The sequence below is a fragment of the Falco peregrinus genome, chromosome 4, assembly GCF_023634155.1.
Source record: "Falco peregrinus isolate bFalPer1 chromosome 4, bFalPer1.pri, whole genome shotgun sequence".
Taxonomy (NCBI): domain Eukaryota; kingdom Metazoa; phylum Chordata; class Aves; order Falconiformes; family Falconidae; genus Falco; species Falco peregrinus.
Window position 1 is genome coordinate 121,631,869 of NC_073724.1, and position 17,522 is coordinate 121,649,390.

The 17,522-nt window shown below is 51.7% G+C and overlaps 2 protein-coding genes across 6 annotated transcripts; both read left to right on the top strand.

The window, feature by feature from the left end:
• The first annotated feature begins 37 nt into the window (after positions 1-37).
• Positions 38-12,431, top strand: PAAF1 (proteasomal ATPase associated factor 1). Of its 4 annotated transcripts, none has more exons than XR_008746976.1 (12): positions 38-129; positions 215-255; positions 457-560; positions 977-1,066; positions 4,486-4,584; positions 5,307-5,457; positions 7,539-7,733; positions 8,084-8,175; positions 9,411-9,526; positions 10,059-10,121; positions 10,538-10,620; positions 11,037-11,086. XR_008746976.1 is itself a non-coding variant. In XM_005230423.4 (12 exons), the coding sequence occupies exons 1-12, from the start codon at positions 83-85 to the stop codon at positions 12,097-12,099; spliced, it is 1,179 nt and encodes a 392-aa protein (XP_005230480.1). In that variant the 5' UTR covers positions 38-82; the 3' UTR covers positions 12,100-12,431. The 4 variants fall into 4 exon arrangements, 3 of the variants coding, with proteins under 3 accessions (XP_005230480.1, XP_027632667.1, XP_027632669.1); XM_005230423.4 differs by lacking the exon at positions 10,059-10,121 and adding an exon at positions 12,022-12,431 and having other exon boundaries at positions 11,037-11,119; XM_027776866.2 differs by lacking the exons at positions 457-560; positions 10,059-10,121 and adding an exon at positions 12,022-12,431 and having other exon boundaries at positions 39-129; positions 215-323; positions 11,037-11,119.
• DNAJB13 (DnaJ heat shock protein family (Hsp40) member B13) lies at positions 12,342-17,059 on the top strand. Of its 2 annotated transcripts, none has more exons than XM_027776874.2 (8): positions 12,342-12,457; positions 12,995-13,098; positions 13,427-13,588; positions 14,081-14,238; positions 15,544-15,657; positions 16,108-16,221; positions 16,321-16,397; positions 16,801-17,057. In XM_027776874.2, exons 1-8 carry the CDS (start codon positions 12,441-12,443, stop codon positions 16,952-16,954), a joined length of 900 nt encoding a protein of 299 aa, XP_027632675.1. In that variant the 5' UTR covers positions 12,342-12,440; the 3' UTR covers positions 16,955-17,057. The 2 variants fall into 2 exon arrangements, with proteins under 2 accessions (XP_027632675.1, XP_055658703.1); XM_055802728.1 differs by lacking the exon at positions 12,342-12,457 and adding an exon at positions 12,509-12,734 and having other exon boundaries at positions 16,801-17,059.
• Positions 17,060-17,522: the final 463 nt, after the last annotated feature.

A 17,522-nucleotide genomic window follows, 5' to 3' on the forward strand; every position in this document is an offset into this window, starting at 1 on the left:
TTTCTCCCTCTTCTTCCGCTTCCGTCCCGCGGGGGCCGTCGGGAAGGAAGGAGGCGGAAGGGAGTGTGGGTGCCTCGGCAAGATGGCGGCGACGCTGCGCATCCAGAGCGACTGGAATCAGGCGCTGGGGTGGGTACTGCCCTGCTGGTTCCCTGCCCCGAGCCCCGGCTCCCTTCTCCTGCCGCGCACTCACTGCCGCGCTTTCCCTCTGCAGGCGGGACGAGGGTGAGGCCTGGCTGAGCTGCCGGAGCCCTGGTGAGTGGTGCGGGGCCTGGGGAGGCCCCGGAGGGAGGCGGCTGAGGGCCTCGAGGAGCCCCGTAGAGGTGGGTGGGGGAGAGGGCGGCTGAGGAGGGCGGTTGGGGGGCGCTTTGTGGCTGAGGGAGGGGGAGGGGAAGGTGAACTGAGGCGGTTGCGGGGGCTGAGGGCTGGCCGACCTGATGTCTGCTCTCCTCGCAGGGAAGCCGACCCTGTATGGCAGCCTGACCCGCCGTGGGCTCAGCACCGAGGGCGTCCCTGACATCGCTGCTTCTGAAGGCTTCGTGGTTGGGGAGGTCACCAAGGTGCCAAGGCTGGGGCAGAGCCGGGGGCAGTAACCGCCTTCCACGCGTGAGGGGGCCATACTCTTACGACAGTCAAAATAGCAGCTTAAAGCTGTCGCCCATTCCCCTGCATGGTTCTTTCTAGTTTTCCTGGGCTTCCCACCTGTGCAGCACCCTGGAGCTGGTCCGTAGCATCCCATAGTCAGGGTGGAGCTGCGTGGCATGGCTGGCCAGGCCACAGCAGCCAGCTCTTGCCACCCGGGGTCGTCTTCTTGAAGAAGCCCAAGGAGCTGAGCCCAGCACCACACCTTCCATCTGTTTTCAGGCTGTGAGAGACCACAGCCAGGTCCAGATCGTAGATCTACTGTGGCAGCCTCTGTGTTTCAGTAGGACTAATAGCACTTCTAATTCTTTTCCCCCTCTCTTTCACCCCCTAGAAAAGCATCCTTATTTCTTGTCCTCATGAAAATGTGTCCACGAAGTTCCTGGCCCCATACACAACTTTTTGTAGGATTCATCAGAAAAGTGTAAGTAACCTTGTGAAGTGACTGGGAAATAACGGGAAGTGACAGTGAAGTTTCACAATATGTCTCTGATTGTTGCGTGCTTGTTCTGAGTGGTGGCCTACAGTGTGACTTTCTTCGTGTGTGAACTAGGTAATAAAACATACCAGATCATAGAAGCTTGGGAAACTTGATCATAACTGTTTACACCCCAATAATAATGTCTAAAATTCTTTAGACTGTCTTCTTGCATGTAATCTCATTTCTGCTCACTTCAGGCCCATGACAGATCTCCCTGGAAAGGAATAAGATGTGTGAATTAATCTGTCAAAAACAAAAAATAGAAATAATAGGTTCCAGGTACTGAACTCTTCGTCTGTGGTTCAAATCTATACCCAGTTTGCAGCAGCTGTTTGCTCCTGTGTAATGAAGTTATCTGATAATTGCCAAATTAATTTCTGTTTGCGGGGCTGGGAATTGAGTGTTATGTAAACTCATCTTGGCCTGATGGGAATTCAGAGGCCAAAAAGGCCCAGCTTGTATTTGGAAAACTTAATAAATTATGTGAACTTCTCACTCACTTAAAAGCAGTCCTGCTAGTTTTGCTGAGTAATCTTCTTTCTTATTGCACCCCCATCAATCTGAAGGTGCAACAAGTACAGCTTTTCGCTAAATAGCAATACAGAAAGGCTGGCTCTGACCTGAAGTCTCAGTTCTTTACTGAAGAGAAGCACATAACTTGGCTTTGCTGGAAAGTAGTCTGCACTTTTGCTGAGCGCTTAACCCATGTGGAAACCATCCAAGAAACTAGGGAGTGTGTAGCCTGCAGGTACAGCCAGCTGCCTTAAAGGGAGTCCCCTAAAGACTTCTGGAGATGTTTCAGTACACTTGTCTCATGATTTATTGAGTACATTGTTGCAGTAAACCCAGCCGAAAATGCTGAAGAGTCAGTCTCTATTAATGAAAGTTCAAAAGCAATATAAATCAAGGCCCATTTTGACGTAAAGGCAATTCCACATCTCTACAGCTGTTTTAAGAGGAAGTGGGACTCTGCTGAGAGACAGGCTTGGCAGTGAGGCAGCTCTGGAGACAGAGGTGAATCACTTCTCTGAGCTTTGTGCTACTGAAGGGTCCCCAGCTGCCCTTTTGTGTGATAAATGGAATCAACATTCAAAGCACAGCAAAATGGAAATGCGTTGTTTAGTCTGCTGTCAAATGGGTGTGATGGCTCACAGCTGCGCTGCAGAGCTCTCCTCTGGAAAGCAGCTGAAGCAATATCTATTAATATGTAGATGAGTTTAAAGCTGGTGTGGACTAAGCTTCAGTTATCCTTTTTTACCTGCTGCCTCTTGTTCTGAGCACTCGTGCTTGGCCTTGCCTGTTCACATGCATATCCTGAAAATTTTCAGATATGTCAGACGTCAGTGAGGCTTTTAGTTTCTGCTAGAATGACTTTCACAGGCTTTTTATTTTTCTTTTTAACTAGGGAGCAAATTACCACAGATTGGTTTGTTACGTAAAATGCCACTCATGTTACCAATGTATTTCTCACATTACCAATACATAACTAAATGCACTTAATGGCCATTGTAATGACTGAACCTTCTACTCCTACTAAATCTTCCAATTCCTGTTTTAATTCCCAGGCTTTTTTTCAAGTGGAGGTTGAGTATTGATCCTGCACCCTGTTAAAATTAGCTGTGATTTGAGCTGTCAGAGTTTTTCAGGAGAGCATTTCTGTCGTGATTCTTGCTTGGATAGAACTCGTGACTGAGACATGGCATATCATGTCCCCACAAGCCCTGACTGATGCACATGCAGCATTAGGATGCTGTGCGACATCCTCCTTAACAGCTGGAGATTGATGCTGATCTGTTATGTACTTGGTCTGCCTGAGGGTATTGTCCTTAAATCTCAGGCCTGTAGCTGTCATCTTTCTTGGCAAAATCTCTCAATTCACTTGTATCTTTGGGTTTCCCTGTGATAGTAAATCCAGCTGTCCCTTCAGGCTGGCTGCTAGCGAAGGCTGAGCACGTACAAGAGGATTGACAAAGCCCAGTCCTGTTTGAGAATAGCTAGTTGTTCAGAAAAGCATTTAATCTGAAGCCTGGGATGAAGATGAGCAGCCTCATCCCTTCCCCATATGCAATTATTAGGAATCTTTTGGAGGTAATGACAGTGTGACTCCAGCATCCAAATCTTGCAAGGCAAGGCAGTTGTTCTACTGCATAGTTGTGATAGTTTTAATGTTTTCTGTAGGCTACAACACTACTGTTAACGTTTGCTTTAACAAAACCTATATAATTGTGGGGGTTTTTGAGCCTGTTCAGTGTTGCTGCAGTCTATATTGGAAATCTGTCTGTCACTTGGAAGATGTAATCTTTTCTTGCAAGGCTAGAATACCGGTTACCTTATTTCATGCATGACTAAAATACATCTGCCTTTCCCAAATGGCAGCAGTAATGTCTGGCATCACAGAAAAGGCCACCCTTTTGCAAGAATATGAGATCAACATCTGCCTTATTCAAAAGTATTCGGCTGTCCCAGTGTTTATGCAAAGCAGGCAGTTGTTAATACCTTAGTGTGACAGACTGTGTGAGGAGTTAGCCTGTCTTCATAAGGAACTGGTTTTGAGTCGGTGTTTCAGAAAATTCAGGCTGTGCCGTTGGCTTCATAACTGTCTCAAACAGTGTCTTGTGGGCTTGTGAGTCATGGTGCTCACAAGCTGGCCAGTTACCTCGAGCTAGTGTGGAAGAGATTGGCTCCATTTCTTCTCTGTTTACAGGAGTTGCTAGAAAAATCCAGATTTCTGCTTCACCTGGGGTAAATCTGAAATAAAACTGCTGTCTGTGCAGGCTTCTGACTCAGCATTTCTTTTTGTCCTTGCCTTGCAGATCTCTGCAGAGTCATAGGCAGAGAACAACACTCTCTCTTGTCAAATTTGCGGGAAGTGACAAGAAATCTGGGGTGCCCCATGCCTGGTTCCAGTCACCCACTGTCTGAGCCCTGGCTGTGGGTCAGCCCAGATCAGCAGCTTGCCCTTGAAGAAGGAATGCAGCAATCTGTGTAAACAAATATATTGAGGAGATTTTTGTTTTATGCTGTCTTTGTCCTCTAGAAAACCTCAGCTGTTCAGGATCTGCTTGTTTTTTTGATATGTTCAGGGCTTATTATCTCACAAAACACATTGAGAGGGTGAGGCAAGAAAGCCTGTGAAGTCCTTGCTTAAATATTAGGATATTAGCAGGCTAAAGCTGTTTAGCTAGGAGTATGGAAAGTCTTTTGGGCATTTTAAATGAGTTCAGCAGTATGTCTTAGGGAGATAATAGTGCTGAGTGATGTACTTAGCAGGTCTCCCCCAATACAGAGTTAAGCTCTTGAGCCGAAATATCTATATACAGGGCCATAAAAAGCTAATGCTTGGTGTTTTTACTCTCCTGCAGATTACCTGTCTTGATATTTCCAGTGGTGGAGGGCTTGGCGTGTCTACCAGCACAGATGGGACCATGAAAATCTGGCAGGCTGCAAATGGAGAAATAAGAGTAAGAGCATTTAGCTCTGATGATGTGTGTTGTCTGTGACACTACTGAAATCATTTGGCCATGACTTTGGTCAGGTTGTCTACAGACTGTGGTCTAGGGTGGGCAAGAATCTGGCTTTTGAATGAAAAGCTAATTAAACATTGACATCTCAGAGGTTTTAACTCAAACCTGTTGGGAAGCATGACTTTTCCCAAGGGAAATGGTGCTCAGCCATCCAGAGAGAAGTCCCAGGGTGAAAATCGGAATGGGTACTTAGGAATGACAGCTGGAGTGCAGAAGGTAAGTGGCAGCACCTGTGTGGTACAAGCACTGATTTTTTTTCTGCAGTAGGGAAGAGGTGTGGAGAAGAGACCCCTGCCTGTGATGGATTAACCATGTGATGGCTAGCTGTCTTCCTAGTTAAGGTGTTTCTTGTGGAGCTTGACAGTCAGCTGCTTGTTTGGCGAAGGATGAAGACATTTAACCTGTAATTAGAAACAAATGCAGAGCCCTTTGCTATGTAATTAGCTACTCAAATGGTAGAAGGAGGCCCAAAGTGTACCTGCTACCCCTTTGACTGCCTTGAATTCAGACAAGTCCATTCCAGGAACGCAAACCCAGAGGATTTGAGCTTAATCCTCTGCCCACATGGGAATGTGGAGTTTTCCAGTGGTATAGTTCAAAAATTGCTGGATGCAAGGGTGCTAAGAATGGAAATCACAAGCAGTTCTTTGTTTTTCCAGAGACTATTGGAAGGCCATGTGTATGATGTGAGTTGCTGCAGGTTTTTCCCATCGGGCCTTGTTGTTCTGAGTGGGGGAATGGATGCGCAGCTAAAGATCTGGTCAGCAGAAGATGCCAGCTGTGTAGTAACATTTAAAGGTCACAAAGGAGGTACGAAGTATTTAGCCTTTAAAATGCTTGATCCGCTGTGCGTATAATTGCCTTGCACCCAAGGGCTAACGTTTGGTCACCAGCCTGCTGCACTGTGCTGTGCATTTGTATTAGATGTCCAAAGTATGTTTTTCAAGCTCCCAGAACTTGAATAAAAAGATTAGTAGTTGTTGTATTGAGCAGATGCAATTTCGCTCGCTAGCCTGTGTTTTCCTTGTAATTAAGGTAAAAAGAGGGAGGATGCAGTCCATTAGCCTGTTGTGAGTGCCAGAGATGGAGGCAGAGGGCATTCTGCTTCTCCAGGGCAGCCTCAGCTTTCCAGAGCTCTGACCTGCATTTGGTAGCCTTGCTGCCTGCACTGGGAATGCCTTCTGCTTGCACCCAGATCACCATGCTCACGTTCAGAGTCCCCTTTTTTTTTTTTTTTTCTCTTCTGTCTTGCCCAGAAAAAGCATGTAGCAGTTTATTATGGACTTGCAAAACTCAGACAGGCAGTTACCTGCCTCGAGGACACATGCTGTTGAAAGTCAGTAAAGCAGAACAAGAGCAGCTGCGAGGATACTTAAGTGATTATTTGTTAAGAAGGGCTGGCATAAGCTTGTTCACCCTTCTACCAAGGGCAGATGTCCAGCTGGTCTTGCTTGCTGAAGATGAGAGTAAATTCTTCACCCTCCTTGTGTCCTCGCATAGAGGATGCACTGGCCACCTTTATGTGGTGAGTTCAGTGTGGTTCCTTGCATTCAGGCTCTATGCTACAAACTCCTCCAGTTGACAGTGTCTTAGTCCTGGAGAAGAACTGTGAGGAATGGAAAATGTGCTACCCAGAAAGGCTCCTGAGAGCTGCGATCAAAGCAAGTTTCTGGACGGAGCCTCTGTTAATCTCCTGAAAGGAGATTCGGTTTCCAGGACCCTTCGTTCAGAAGCAATGTGTGTTTATACGTAACACTTGAGCAGGCTCCCATTTTACTCCTGTTTACACATGGCCCAGAGCACAGTGGCCAGTGATACTGTCTTGTCACAGCAGGTGGTTGCTTCCTAAGGGATGCCAACTTGAACGGCTTGGGTGATGGTGAGCAAGTCCAAGTGAGTTGTGGATGTGGCATCAGATGCCCCAAACCCTGTGCCAAATTATCTCCTCCCTGAGCAAGTAACTGCTCTGTACAGGCTCTTTGTTTTCCCTGTCTCACAAGGTCCTAGGCTTTGTTGAAAAGGTTAAGCCACGTGGCTGGCTGCGCAAAACTTTATTAACTCGAAAACTCATCTTGCACTGAACCTACCTTTGTTCTCATGTGATCTGTTTGTGTGGATTCAAAGTGCTTTGCCTCCAATGTCCCGTGAACAAAACATGGCAGGCAGTGTAACAGAGCTTTGATCGAACGGCTCCCAGTGGCTCTGAAGTTGACTATTCACTGCTTACAACTCCAGCCCAAGCTGCTGCAGTTGGTTTGCCTGGCTTGTCCTGTCATTTGAGCTTGTCATGTTTAATGACTGCTTCTGTAGGAAAAGTGTCAATTAAATCTTCTAACCATCTGACTGTTACCTTCCAAAAAACCACTGTCGCTTTTCAGATCTAGACTTGACAGCCCGAAGTAAAATAAAGTAGGTAAGGGGTGTTAGCACCTGCAAAGACTGCCCTTTTCATGTTGCTGTAGCTGGATAATATGGTGGCTGCTTGCCCTCCTATAATTTTGGGATTATACAGAGCTGGACTCGGTAGCATTTTAAGAGCATTGGGCCGGGCTATTTTCTGCCCAAGTTAGAGGTTAATTGTGGAGGTAAAACTCTGCAGCAGCTGTGGTATCAGCTCAGTCTGAGACAAGGCGTAGCCCATTGTTTTATTGGCAATAGCTTGCCTTTGTGCCAGGTGGTGGCTCTACTCTGTATGGTGTTGCTGGGAGCTGCTGCCTTCCACATACTACCTCTTTCTAGATTCTGTGGCTTCCTACCCCACGTTGCGTGACTGGTGGCACTCTGGGGACAGTGGCTTGGGGCATGTAGTTGAGTTTGCCTTGGGAAATGTGATGCTTTGTCTATCTGCCTTCCATGCTGTCTGTCTGAACTCAGCCTTTGCTTTGATGCAGGTATTTTGGACACTGCCATTGTGGATCGGGGGAGAAATGTCCTTTCCTGCTCTAGAGACGGCACTGCCTGTCTCTGGGACTGTGGAAAATCCGCCTGTCTGGGTGTCATCGCTGACTGTGGCTCTCCTGTCAATGGCATTGCCGTGGGCACTGCTGACAACTCGCTGAACCTGGGCACGCCTGAAAAAGCTCCTAGTAAGGATATTTCTCTTAAAAGTCATCTTCTTTCCCCTGTCCCGAACTGCTTAGGTTTGTCACCAGTAATCCCAGGTGTGTGGCATACTGCTTGTGCCCTTGTACCACCTAAGGAAGGGAGCTAGAGTCACCAGAATGGAGCACTCCAGTCCTGAGGAGGAATTAAGTGTTATCTAGCCGTTTGAGTGATGAAGACTGTCATCTCCTTGGTTACTGGCCTGCCTTGCTGGTGTCTCGGACAGGTGGAGGAACGTTGCTGTAGGTTCGGCAGGGGTGATCCAAACTGGTTTTGGTACCATCAAGCTTTGTTGCGTAGCCACTGCTGGAATTAACTGCTGTCCTTTTGTCAGGTGAACGTGAGATTGGGACGGAAGGGAAAATCCTGCTACTGGCTCGAGAGGACAAGAAGCTTCAAGGAGTGGGACTGCAGAGCAGGCAGCCGGTAAGGAGTCTGAGACTATCAGGAGTACCTGCCTGGGAGAGTGCTCAGAGATGTTGCTCCAAAATCAGCTCCAGGGCTCCCAGTCCCTTTGTATCATTTCTTTTGTCACTGCAGCAGCTCTTCAGCTTGTAAGCAGCTGTTCACGTGGCTGTGCAGAGCACTGGCATGAGGAATCGAGCTGGGTTAAACCCGAATAGTTTACCTATCTAGGTAACTAGGCAGGAAAAACTGGTTAGTGTTATCCCAGCTCTGATCCATGGTGAGGTTCAGCATGTGGCACAGAAGGGGGCAGCCAGGCTGGAGGCAGGGCAGGGCTCGTCTGCCTTTGGTGTTATACTGCGGTGTTCTCTCCTGTATGTATTCCTGGAGGAGAGACTAAAACCCGGTACAGTACAGGGATGCTGTCTCTCCTTCCTACTGGCCAGATTTTTATGTGGGGGTTTGAGGAGTAAGAATTGGTTACAATTTAACCCGGGTGTGGGGGAAACAGTATTTAAACAGTGGCCAGTAGATGTCATCGTGAAAGCAGGAACTGCAGGCTGTCTCATCCAGCCAGGGTTTAAAGTTTTTATTCTGCCGGGTGTCTTAAGTGGTGTGTGAAGGGTATCTCAGGTGGTCACCAGTCCATCTCCCTCCTCTTAGCGAAGGGAAATGGAGTTGGTAGATCTCAGGCTACTATCAGGACTGCCCTGGGCAGTAGGACAGGAGCTTCCGATGATGTTGCAGATAGAACTGCTTGTGGTGTTGGCAAAGAGTAAAATTAGGGTGGAACAGATAAGCTCACCCCGAGGCTGGTCAGTGAGATGCCAGAGGCTCACCTGGGAAAAACCTGCAGCCTCTGTAATGACGACTGCAACTCTAGCGGGAAGGAGTGGTCTTTGCCAACCTGCCGTGCAAATCTGGTCTCGCTGCTCCATGGGTGTCTGAAGATTAGTTTGAGCTCAGCATGGGTTCACTTGTCATTGACGCAGCCTTTCTCCAAAGGGGACCCAGGAGCATTCACTGATTGCGCTGTCTCTGCTGACTTGGCAGAACTGATCCTGGAGCGCTGTTCTCCTGCTCCTCTTGGAGCAGAGCTGAGGGGTTAATAACCTACTCTGGGTTTGCCAGTTTGTGCCGTGACTCATGAAAATGACTGCACTGACTTCCTAAATGAATTATTGCTTCCTTCTCCTGGGTGTCCTGCATCCTCATTTGTGAGTGTCTGATACTTGGGTTTGTTCCTGTATTCTCAGGTGTTCCTCTTCATCGGATCTGATGCATTCAACTGCTGCACATTCCTCTCAAGTACCTATATCCTAGCAGGCACTCAGGATGGGAACATATATCAGCTGGATGTGAGAAACACCAAGTGAGTGCGTGCCTGGGGCTGCCAGTATTTAAAGAATAAATTTTTTTTTTTTTTTTTTTTTGGCGGGGAAAGAGAGCCAGATTGAGGGTGCTGGCAGGCAATGTCCCTTCTAAAGGGTGGACACGGCCCAAGCCATGGACACCAAGAGCTTCTTGCAGCCATTTCTTTCTCTTGGGGAGTGCTGGGGAGGATACCTTTGCTCAGGTTGGTGATCTGATGGGATGTTTTCCGGAAAGTGCCTCCTAAAAGACTGTAGGCTTGGTGCAGATTTCCTAGTTACTGAAAAGCTTTCCAGTCTTGATCTGTGAATAGGCGTGCTCTTGGCATAGCCTTACCTTGCAAATTATTGCTTTTTAAATTTATATATAGTGCACATTATGCTATATATGAGTATCTGTGTGATTATCTACATGTATATGTACATTGACAGCAGTATTCCTCCTGCTAAAAGCACGGCCGCTTCCTTTTACCAGTGGGACATAAGTGTCTTTGAAGGATCCTAACATTTACCCTGATCCTCATTGCCACATAGGACTGGAACTGCGCTGTCGCTGAGGGCAGGAGCTGCTCTAAGTTGTTTTTATTAGTGTCAAAGGTGAGCTCTGAGCAGGGAGGCATCCAGCTGGTGCTTCTGGGTGGGGGCTGGAGGGGTTGGCACCAAAGGGTGGAGAGTCTTTCGGTGCTGGACGAGCACCAAGCTTTTTTTTGACTGTGTCTTGATGAAGATAATCTGTGTCTGTAATCCAGCAAGGAGGTTTTATTGGTGTTCACCTGCTAGCTAACTCCTTACTTCCACTTTGATGCTTTGGTAACATCTGCAGGAAAACCAGTGCTGACTTCTGTCTGCTGCTAGAGGACAGAGACTCTTTGCTAACCACTGATCGAGTCCCCGTGTCCTCTGTGTTTGCCTCGCGTATCTTCTAACTGCAAGCTCACTTTCTTCTTTCACACATTGGAACAGGCTCTTCTCTATAGACCATAATACTCATCCCTTGTTTCTTCTTTTTCTAGCACTCCAATCCAGGTCATCCATAGGTCAGGAGCACCGGTGCTTTCATTGCTCACTTACCGAGATGGATTTATTGCCAGCCAAGGTAACTCAAGCACTGTGTTGTGCCAGTAGAAATTGTATAGTTGAATCGAGGAGTTTTATGCTTTTTGGGTAATGCCCTCCTGCATGCAAGCTCTGGGTGACTTATAAGAGAGGGCCACACAGTACCCGTGGCAGAAAGGTGCTGTGGTAGGAGCTATATATTACATGGCTGCTTTTTGCCTTGTGATTTCCAGCCCTCACCTCCCCCGTGTGCCTCTGAAATGGGGCCTCTGAGGTGCATCTCAACTGTCAGGGCCTTTTCCCATCCTCACAGCACGTTTCCATCTTCCTGAGGGCTTCATGCCCTGTCATCAGGTGTTTCTGGTGGACTTGCTAGTGCCTGTAATTAAGAGCATGGCTTATTGCACTAATTGGCTGATGTTCCTTCCTTGCTTGGTATCTGTTCTGCTCGTGTAGGTGACGGAACCTGCTTTATCGTTCAGCAAGACCTCGATTATGTCATTGATCTCACAGAAGCTGACTGCGACCCTGTGTACAAGGTAAGGAGCATGGTGTGCTGCCCAAGAGCAATATATAAAAGGATAACATGTAAAGGGTGTAGGGAAAGGTGGTGCCAGGTAGCAGGCAGCTGCCTTTATCTCAGGATTTGGCAGCCAGCACAACAGGTTCCTTCACACAGTTGACTTTTAAGTTTAAGGTTTTTTTCTTAGCTGAATAATCTTGAGTTTCATAAACAAGTCCTCTGTGGTGTACGCTGGCTCTTGTCTCCATCATGCAGGTGCAAAACTAGAGCAGTGGAGTAGCTCTGGCAGAGCTGTGCTTCTGTAAAAACTGTGAATTAATTGTGCTGGGCAGATCATAAAGGTAAAAGCAGCAGCTGACTGCACAGTGCTGCCTGTCTTCTCTTGTCCCCTGGTGACTCAAGACCGGAAAGTGGGTCTTGCAGTGGCGTTTCCAGGCAGCCGGCTGAACTGGCTGGTGAGGATCAGGAGCAGTTCCCTGGGCACTCAGTCTGGTAGTGCAGGCGGGAATTCGCTCTTGGTTTTAATCTGCTCCAACTCCACAGTCCAGTTCTTCCGCTCCTGGCCAATGCACACCCTCAAGGCTAACACTCAGCCTCACCTGGAAGCTGAGATTGGACCTGCACAACCCATTGGCACGAGCAGAACATGAAAAACATGTGAAAAGTAATTTTTCCCGTTCCAGATCTAAGAGAAGAACCCTTGCGTGAGCGCTTGCTGCTCCTGTGCTCCTGGGGAAACCTTGAACTGTCCTTTAAAACCTGCTAATGCTGTTTCACAAGATGCTCGCCACCTCTTCCCTGTGTAAAAGTCCAAAGGGAAAGCTGGTCTCTGAGGATTTTACTTTGAACTGTCACTTGGGAAATGCTCTCCTTAAATACTATTTTTTTTTTTTTTTTTTTTGTCCCGTTCTTTTCCAGGTTGCTTCTTGGGAGAAGCAAATTTACACATGCTGCAGAGATGGAATAGTGAGGAGATACCAACTTTCTGACCTTTAAGTGTTTGGATTGGCCAAACAGTGAGGAGATTCGTCCAGATAACTCCCCCGAGCTTCTTTTCCCTGCGTTTGAGGTGTGTGTGTGTGGTGGCCGGGCAGCGACTGGGACTTGCCGCTCACAGGGGCAGCGGGGAGAAGGATGTGGTAAGGGACCACCTGCACAGCTTTGCTGTCCAAATTCAAGGCGATCAGCTCCGAGGCATTGGAGAAGATCTTGCGTGGTGACAATTCCACCCCCACCCACCCCACCCCCCCCGGCCGCTGAAAGAATGTGGTCTCTGGAGTAGGGGGAAGTAAAAATAAATGGAGACGAGGTGTGACTGTATCACGGAATAGACTGAAATGAAGCAGCTTATTTGGTAACACCCGTGCGGGGAGGAAAATTTCCAGGAAAACGTATTTTTAAGGGGAAGAAAAAAAAAAACAAAACAACAAACAACCAAAAAAAACCCGGAGGCCGTGGCGGGGCCGGAGTGCGGAAGCGTGCGGGGGACTACAGTTCCCATGGGGCCCCGCGCGGCGGCCGGAAGCGGCGCGCGGTGGCCATAGCAACGGCGCGCGGGCCGCCATGGGGCAGGACTACTACGCCGTGCTGGGGCTGGGCCGCGGCGCCGCGGCCGCCGACATCAAGGCGGCGTGAGGGACCCCGGCATGGCGCGGGGGGCGGGGGGGGGTGGCGGGAGGCCCGGTGCGTGGCTGCCCTTCGCCTCCCCCCCCCGCTCCCCGCCCCGGGGCCTGAAGGGGGGGGGCGAAGGGGCATGGCGGGGGGGGCGCGGGGGAGGGAAAGGGGCCTGAGGGGCCTGGGAGCACCTGGGAGGGAGCGGCCTAGGCTGAGGGTGTGCTGGCACCCCGGGGCTGGCTGTGAGGCTGGGCTCTCCCCCCTGTCCTCTTCATAGCTATCGGAAGCTGGCCCTGAAGAGCCACCCTTTAAAATGCAAGGAGCCCTGGGCAGCGCGGAGGTTCAGGGAGCTGGCAGAGGCCTACGATGTGCTCAGCAACCGTAAGTGGGGAGACTGTTCTCTTCCACAGAGTTTTAGGGGCTGGACAGGGGGTGAAGCGGCATCTCTGGTATGGCCAGAGGTGTGCGGAGGTCTGAATCCCTGGCTGCTGGCACACCCAGGGAGGTGGCAGCAGCTCTCTGAGTCACAGGCAGGCTGAGAGCTGGCATATGCGCTTGCTTCCATCCCACCTACTGCTGTCTGTGAGGTGATGGGGAGCCCCCCTTTCCAGCCTTCATCCAAGCAAAACCTGGATCTCAGGCTGGGGCTCTCCCCCAGCACCCAGCATGGGAGAGTGTGGCCATTCCCAACTCCTCCTTGTTCCCTAAGCCATGACAAAAGGCATCTACGACAAGTTTGGAGAAGAGGGGCTCAAAGGCGGCATCCCCTTGGAGTTCGGCAGCGACAACCCCTGGACCGTCGGCTATGTGTTTCACAACAACCCTGACAAAGTCTTCCAGGAGTTCTTTGGTGGAGACAACCCCTTTGCGGGTAAGTAGGGGAGCTCCGTGCAGGGGGGCCAGGCCCTGTCTGTGGCTGCTGTGAGGCCGTGGCCACTGCCAGCTCTGAGCTTTAAGCTTTATGGGGATATTTCCCTGCCCAGCTGCTCTCAGGTCCCTTTGGTGCTTGGAGGTTAGAGCCTGACTTGCCCCAGTCTTGCACGGGGCAAGAGGCCTGGGGACGCATGTTCAGGCTGTCAGCTCTCCCCAGCTCCTGTTGTGACCCTTTTCTAGGAGGACTCCCATCAAAAGGTGGGGTCAGATTGGTGAAACTTGTAAACCTGTGGGCAAGATTAAAAACCTTCCTGGAGAAAAACACTTCAGCTGAAGGGGGAAGGTGGTGCCAGGCAGAAGCAGATGGGAAGCTTCTGCTTCTGGGTGGCATGTTTGGGGTGCTCGGCTTCTGTGATAAGGAGACCCCGGGGGGGGCCCCGACCTCTGATCCAAGTAAGGTGACCCCCTGCCTCTCTGCTCACTCATGCAGAGTTCTTTGCTGAGGATGGCTCGGAGTTGATCCTGCCCTTTGGAGGGCTGCGAGGACGAGGAGCGATGAAGCAAGACCCCCCGATTGTGCGGGATCTTTACCTCTCCCTTGAAGACCTGTTCTATGGCTGCACCAAGAAGATTAAGCTCTCCCGCAGGGTAGGGGCAGTGGGGGTGAAGGGGGGCCACGCTCGACCGGGCAGCCAGTACCCTCCTCTCCTGGCATGGCAAAGGGAATTCAGCACGGGAGGTGCTGTGAAAGCTGGTGGGAAGGCAGGGCTGATTTCAGAGGAGGTGTGGAGAAGGAGCACAGCATTTTCTGGGCTCCCACCGTTTAATTTCCACACCTGTCTGCGTCTCGTTTGTGCTTTTGGTGACCTGTATCTCCCCCTCACTGTCCCTGTCTCCTGGTTCCAGCCCCTGACTTTTCTCCTACTCGGTCTGATCCTGTTTGTACCCACAGCCAATTTGCCATGGAGTATGAGTTGTCCTCTCCCTCTTCTCTGCTCACTTGCACACAGCTGGGTGAGCAGAGCAGTCATAACCCTCACTGGACACCTTTGTGTCACAAATCACCTGGGTTGTGCCTTGCAGGGATGACAGCCCTGCGGAGAAGGGCTTGGGGGTGCTGGGGGATGAAAAGCTGGACATGACCCGGCAATGTGCGCTCGCAGCCCAGAAAGCCGCCCGTGCCCTGGGCTGCATCCCCAGCAGCGTGGCCGGCAGGGCGGGGGAGGGGGCTCTGCCCCTCTGCTGAGACCCCCCACAGCGCTGCGTCCAGATCGGGGGTCCTCAGCATCAGAAGGACACGGACCTGTCGGAGCGGGCCCGTCGGAGGCCACGGAGCTGGTCAGAGGGCTGGAGCCCCTCTGCTGTGGGGACAGGCTGGGAGAGCTGGGGCTGTGCAGCCTGGGGAGGAGAAGGCTGCGGGGAGACCTTAGAGCAGCTCCCAGTGCCTGGAGGGGCCGACAGGAAAGCTGGGGAGGGGCTTTGGGCAAGGGCAGGGAGTGGTGGGACAGGGGGGAATGGCTTGAAGCTGAGAGAGGGGAGATTTAGGTTGGACATGAGGAAGAAACCCTTCCCCGTGAGGGCGGCGAGGCGCTGGCCCAGGCTGCCCAGAGCAGCTGTGGGTGCCCCATCCCTGGCAGGGCTCAAGGCCAGGCTGGAGGGGGCTGGGAGCAGCCTGGGCTGGGGGGAGGGGGCCCTGCCCCTGGCCGCGGGTGGGACTGGCTGGTCTTGAAGGTCCCTTCCAGCCCAAAGTGTTCAGCGCAGCGGTGTCTGTTCCATCTGTGGAGCGGTGTCCAGCACTGCAGGGCTGTGGTCCAGCCTGGGGGCTCAGCGCCACCATGGATGGAACCCGTCCCTGGTGCTGGCTGCTCTGACGGCGGAGCAGAGCTCCCACCCAGTCACAGACCCACCTCTGCAGATAGGGTCCAGCTCTTCTAACCCACTTATCCCCCGCAGGTGATGAATGAAGATGGTCAAACAAGCACAATCAGGGATAAGATCCTAACGATCGAGGTGCAGCCGGGGTGGAAGCAGGGCACCAGGGTCACCTTTGAGAAGGAAGGAGACCAGGTAATGACTGTGGCGTGAAGTTCTGGGCCAGGTTTCCTGGCGGCCGGCTGGATGCTCTTAGCAGGTTTCCCACTGCTGTGGGCAGTTGGCAGCATGGCTAATGGAGCGGTTCAGTGTTGCTGTGCTCAGAAGCACTGTACGGTGTGCTTCCTGCCTGGATTTTCCTTAGGATAAAAAAATAATTGAAAGAAGTGGGTTTCTGCCTGGCACTGCCTTCGCAAAACCCTGTCTCATTTCCCTTGGCTGAGCAGGAGTCTTTTATCAGAGCCTCCTTTTTTCCTTAAAGGAAGAAAATACCTTTCACTTTTTCATAGACAGCTGAAAGCAGCCACAAAGGGGCAGGCATTTGTGTTGTCTTTCCCTGTATAAAATAATTTGTTTTACATCAAACCATTTCCAGGTATCATTTCCCTGCCCCCCCCCCCCCCCCCCCCATCTCCTCACTTTTAGGGCCCAAACGTCATTCCGGCTGACATCACCTTTGTTGTCCGAGAGAAACCCCACCCCAGGTTTAAGAGAACCGACGACAACCTGGCTTATGTTGCCACCATCCCCCTGGGAAAGGTAAAGTGCCAGGCGCGGGGATGGAGCCAGCCCTGCTCGACCTTTGCCTCTGGGGCTGCGAACACAGCGGCGGGTCCCGCTCCCCTCCCTGCCTCGCAGGCGCTGGTCGGCTGCTCGGTGGATGTGAGGACGCTGGATGGGCGGCTGCTGAACGTCCCCATCAACGACATCGTGGAGTAGGTGCCATGGGGCAAATGGCCAGGGGGGCACAGGGGGCTTTTCTGTAGAGCTTGGCACCCAAGGAGGTGAAGAGCTTAGAGGATCCTCAGCGTTCCTCCTCGGCCCCCAGTGGGCCGCTCTTCTGGTCTGGGGCTGCGTTGCTGGTGGCAGAGGCAGGGAGGCGGCTTGGTGGGGGTGGGGTGGAAAACGCGGGTGAGGTGAGGGCTTGGATGGCCCAGGCTGGGGGGTGAGGAGCCTGGGGGCCACGGTGCTGGAAGGGCGAGGGCAGGCCACCGCTTGGTGCAGGAGGAGCAAACTTGCCCCAGGAAACCTGCTCGGACGTGTGCGTGGGGCTCGGTGCCGCACCTCCGCGTCGGGATCCTCCTGCGGCTCCTCTCAGCCCCCTCCCTGGCTTTGCAGCCCCAAGTACTGCAAAGTGGTGCCGGGGGAGGGGATGCCGCTGCTCCGGGACCCTCGGCGCAAGGGTGACCTCCTCATCTACTTCGACATCTGCTTTCCGAAAAAGCTTACGCCTGACAAGAAAATGCTCCTGAAAAGCGCCCTCCTGTCGTAGGGGACCACGACCCTCCTGCTCTCCTGCCGCCAATAAAGCTTTGGGGCCGGTGCTGTGACTGCGGGCAGGTTGATTTGAGTATTGGGGACCCAAAAGCGCAGGATCACCCTAAACCAACGTCCCTGAGGCTGTTTCTGCTGGCCTGGCTCGTGTCCCCCTGGCCTTCTGGGCTCTGCTCTGTGGCACCGTGGCGCTGCGGAGGGGGGTGGAGGATTTTGGGGAGGGCAGGAGCACTCCCAGCTCGGCTCATGCGTGGGAAGCGCGTGGGTGGGGGGTGGCTGTGCACAGGGCAGCGAGGGAAAGGCCAAAACCAGGGAAGAGAAGGCCACAGGATTTACTCAAAGCTTTCACCGCCGGCGTGATTCCCCTGCTGTGATTTTTTCGGCCTTCACCCCCCCCGCACCACCCACAGCCTTTTCAGGAGCAGAATGGGAGAAAATCTGGGTTTCCTCTTCCCCCTGGCGCATCAAAGCCTGCTGCCTTCAGCCCCCCCCTTCCTCTCCCCCGCAGGCAGCCAGACTGACACCGCTGCTGGCGGTGGGTGCCAGGGGCCCTGGGGGGATGTGAG

What these genes read in the sequence shown, in the direction of transcription:
- PAAF1 (XM_005230423.4), top strand. Translation starts at nt 83, where the DNA reads ATGGCGGCGACGCTGCGCATCCAGAGCGACTGGAATCAGGCGCTGGG. An exon ending in TGGTTGGGGAGGTCACCAAG is followed by an intron (nt 561 to 976) that starts GTGCCAAGGCTG and finishes TTCACCCCCTAG; the next exon opens with AAAAGCATCCTTATTTCTTG. An exon ending in CTGGATGTGAGAAACACCAA is followed by an intron (nt 9,527 to 10,537) that starts GTGAGTGCGTGC and finishes TTCTTTTTCTAG; the next exon opens with CACTCCAATCCAGGTCATCC.
- DNAJB13 (XM_055802728.1), top strand. Translation starts at nt 12,667, where the DNA reads ATGGGGCAGGACTACTACGCCGTGCTGGGGCTGGGCCGCGGCGCCGCG. An exon ending in GCCGCCGACATCAAGGCGGC is followed by an intron (nt 12,735 to 12,994) that starts GTGAGGGACCCC and finishes TCCTCTTCATAG; the next exon opens with CTATCGGAAGCTGGCCCTGA. An exon ending in CTACGATGTGCTCAGCAACC is followed by an intron (nt 13,099 to 13,426) that starts GTAAGTGGGGAG and finishes TTGTTCCCTAAG; the next exon opens with CCATGACAAAAGGCATCTAC.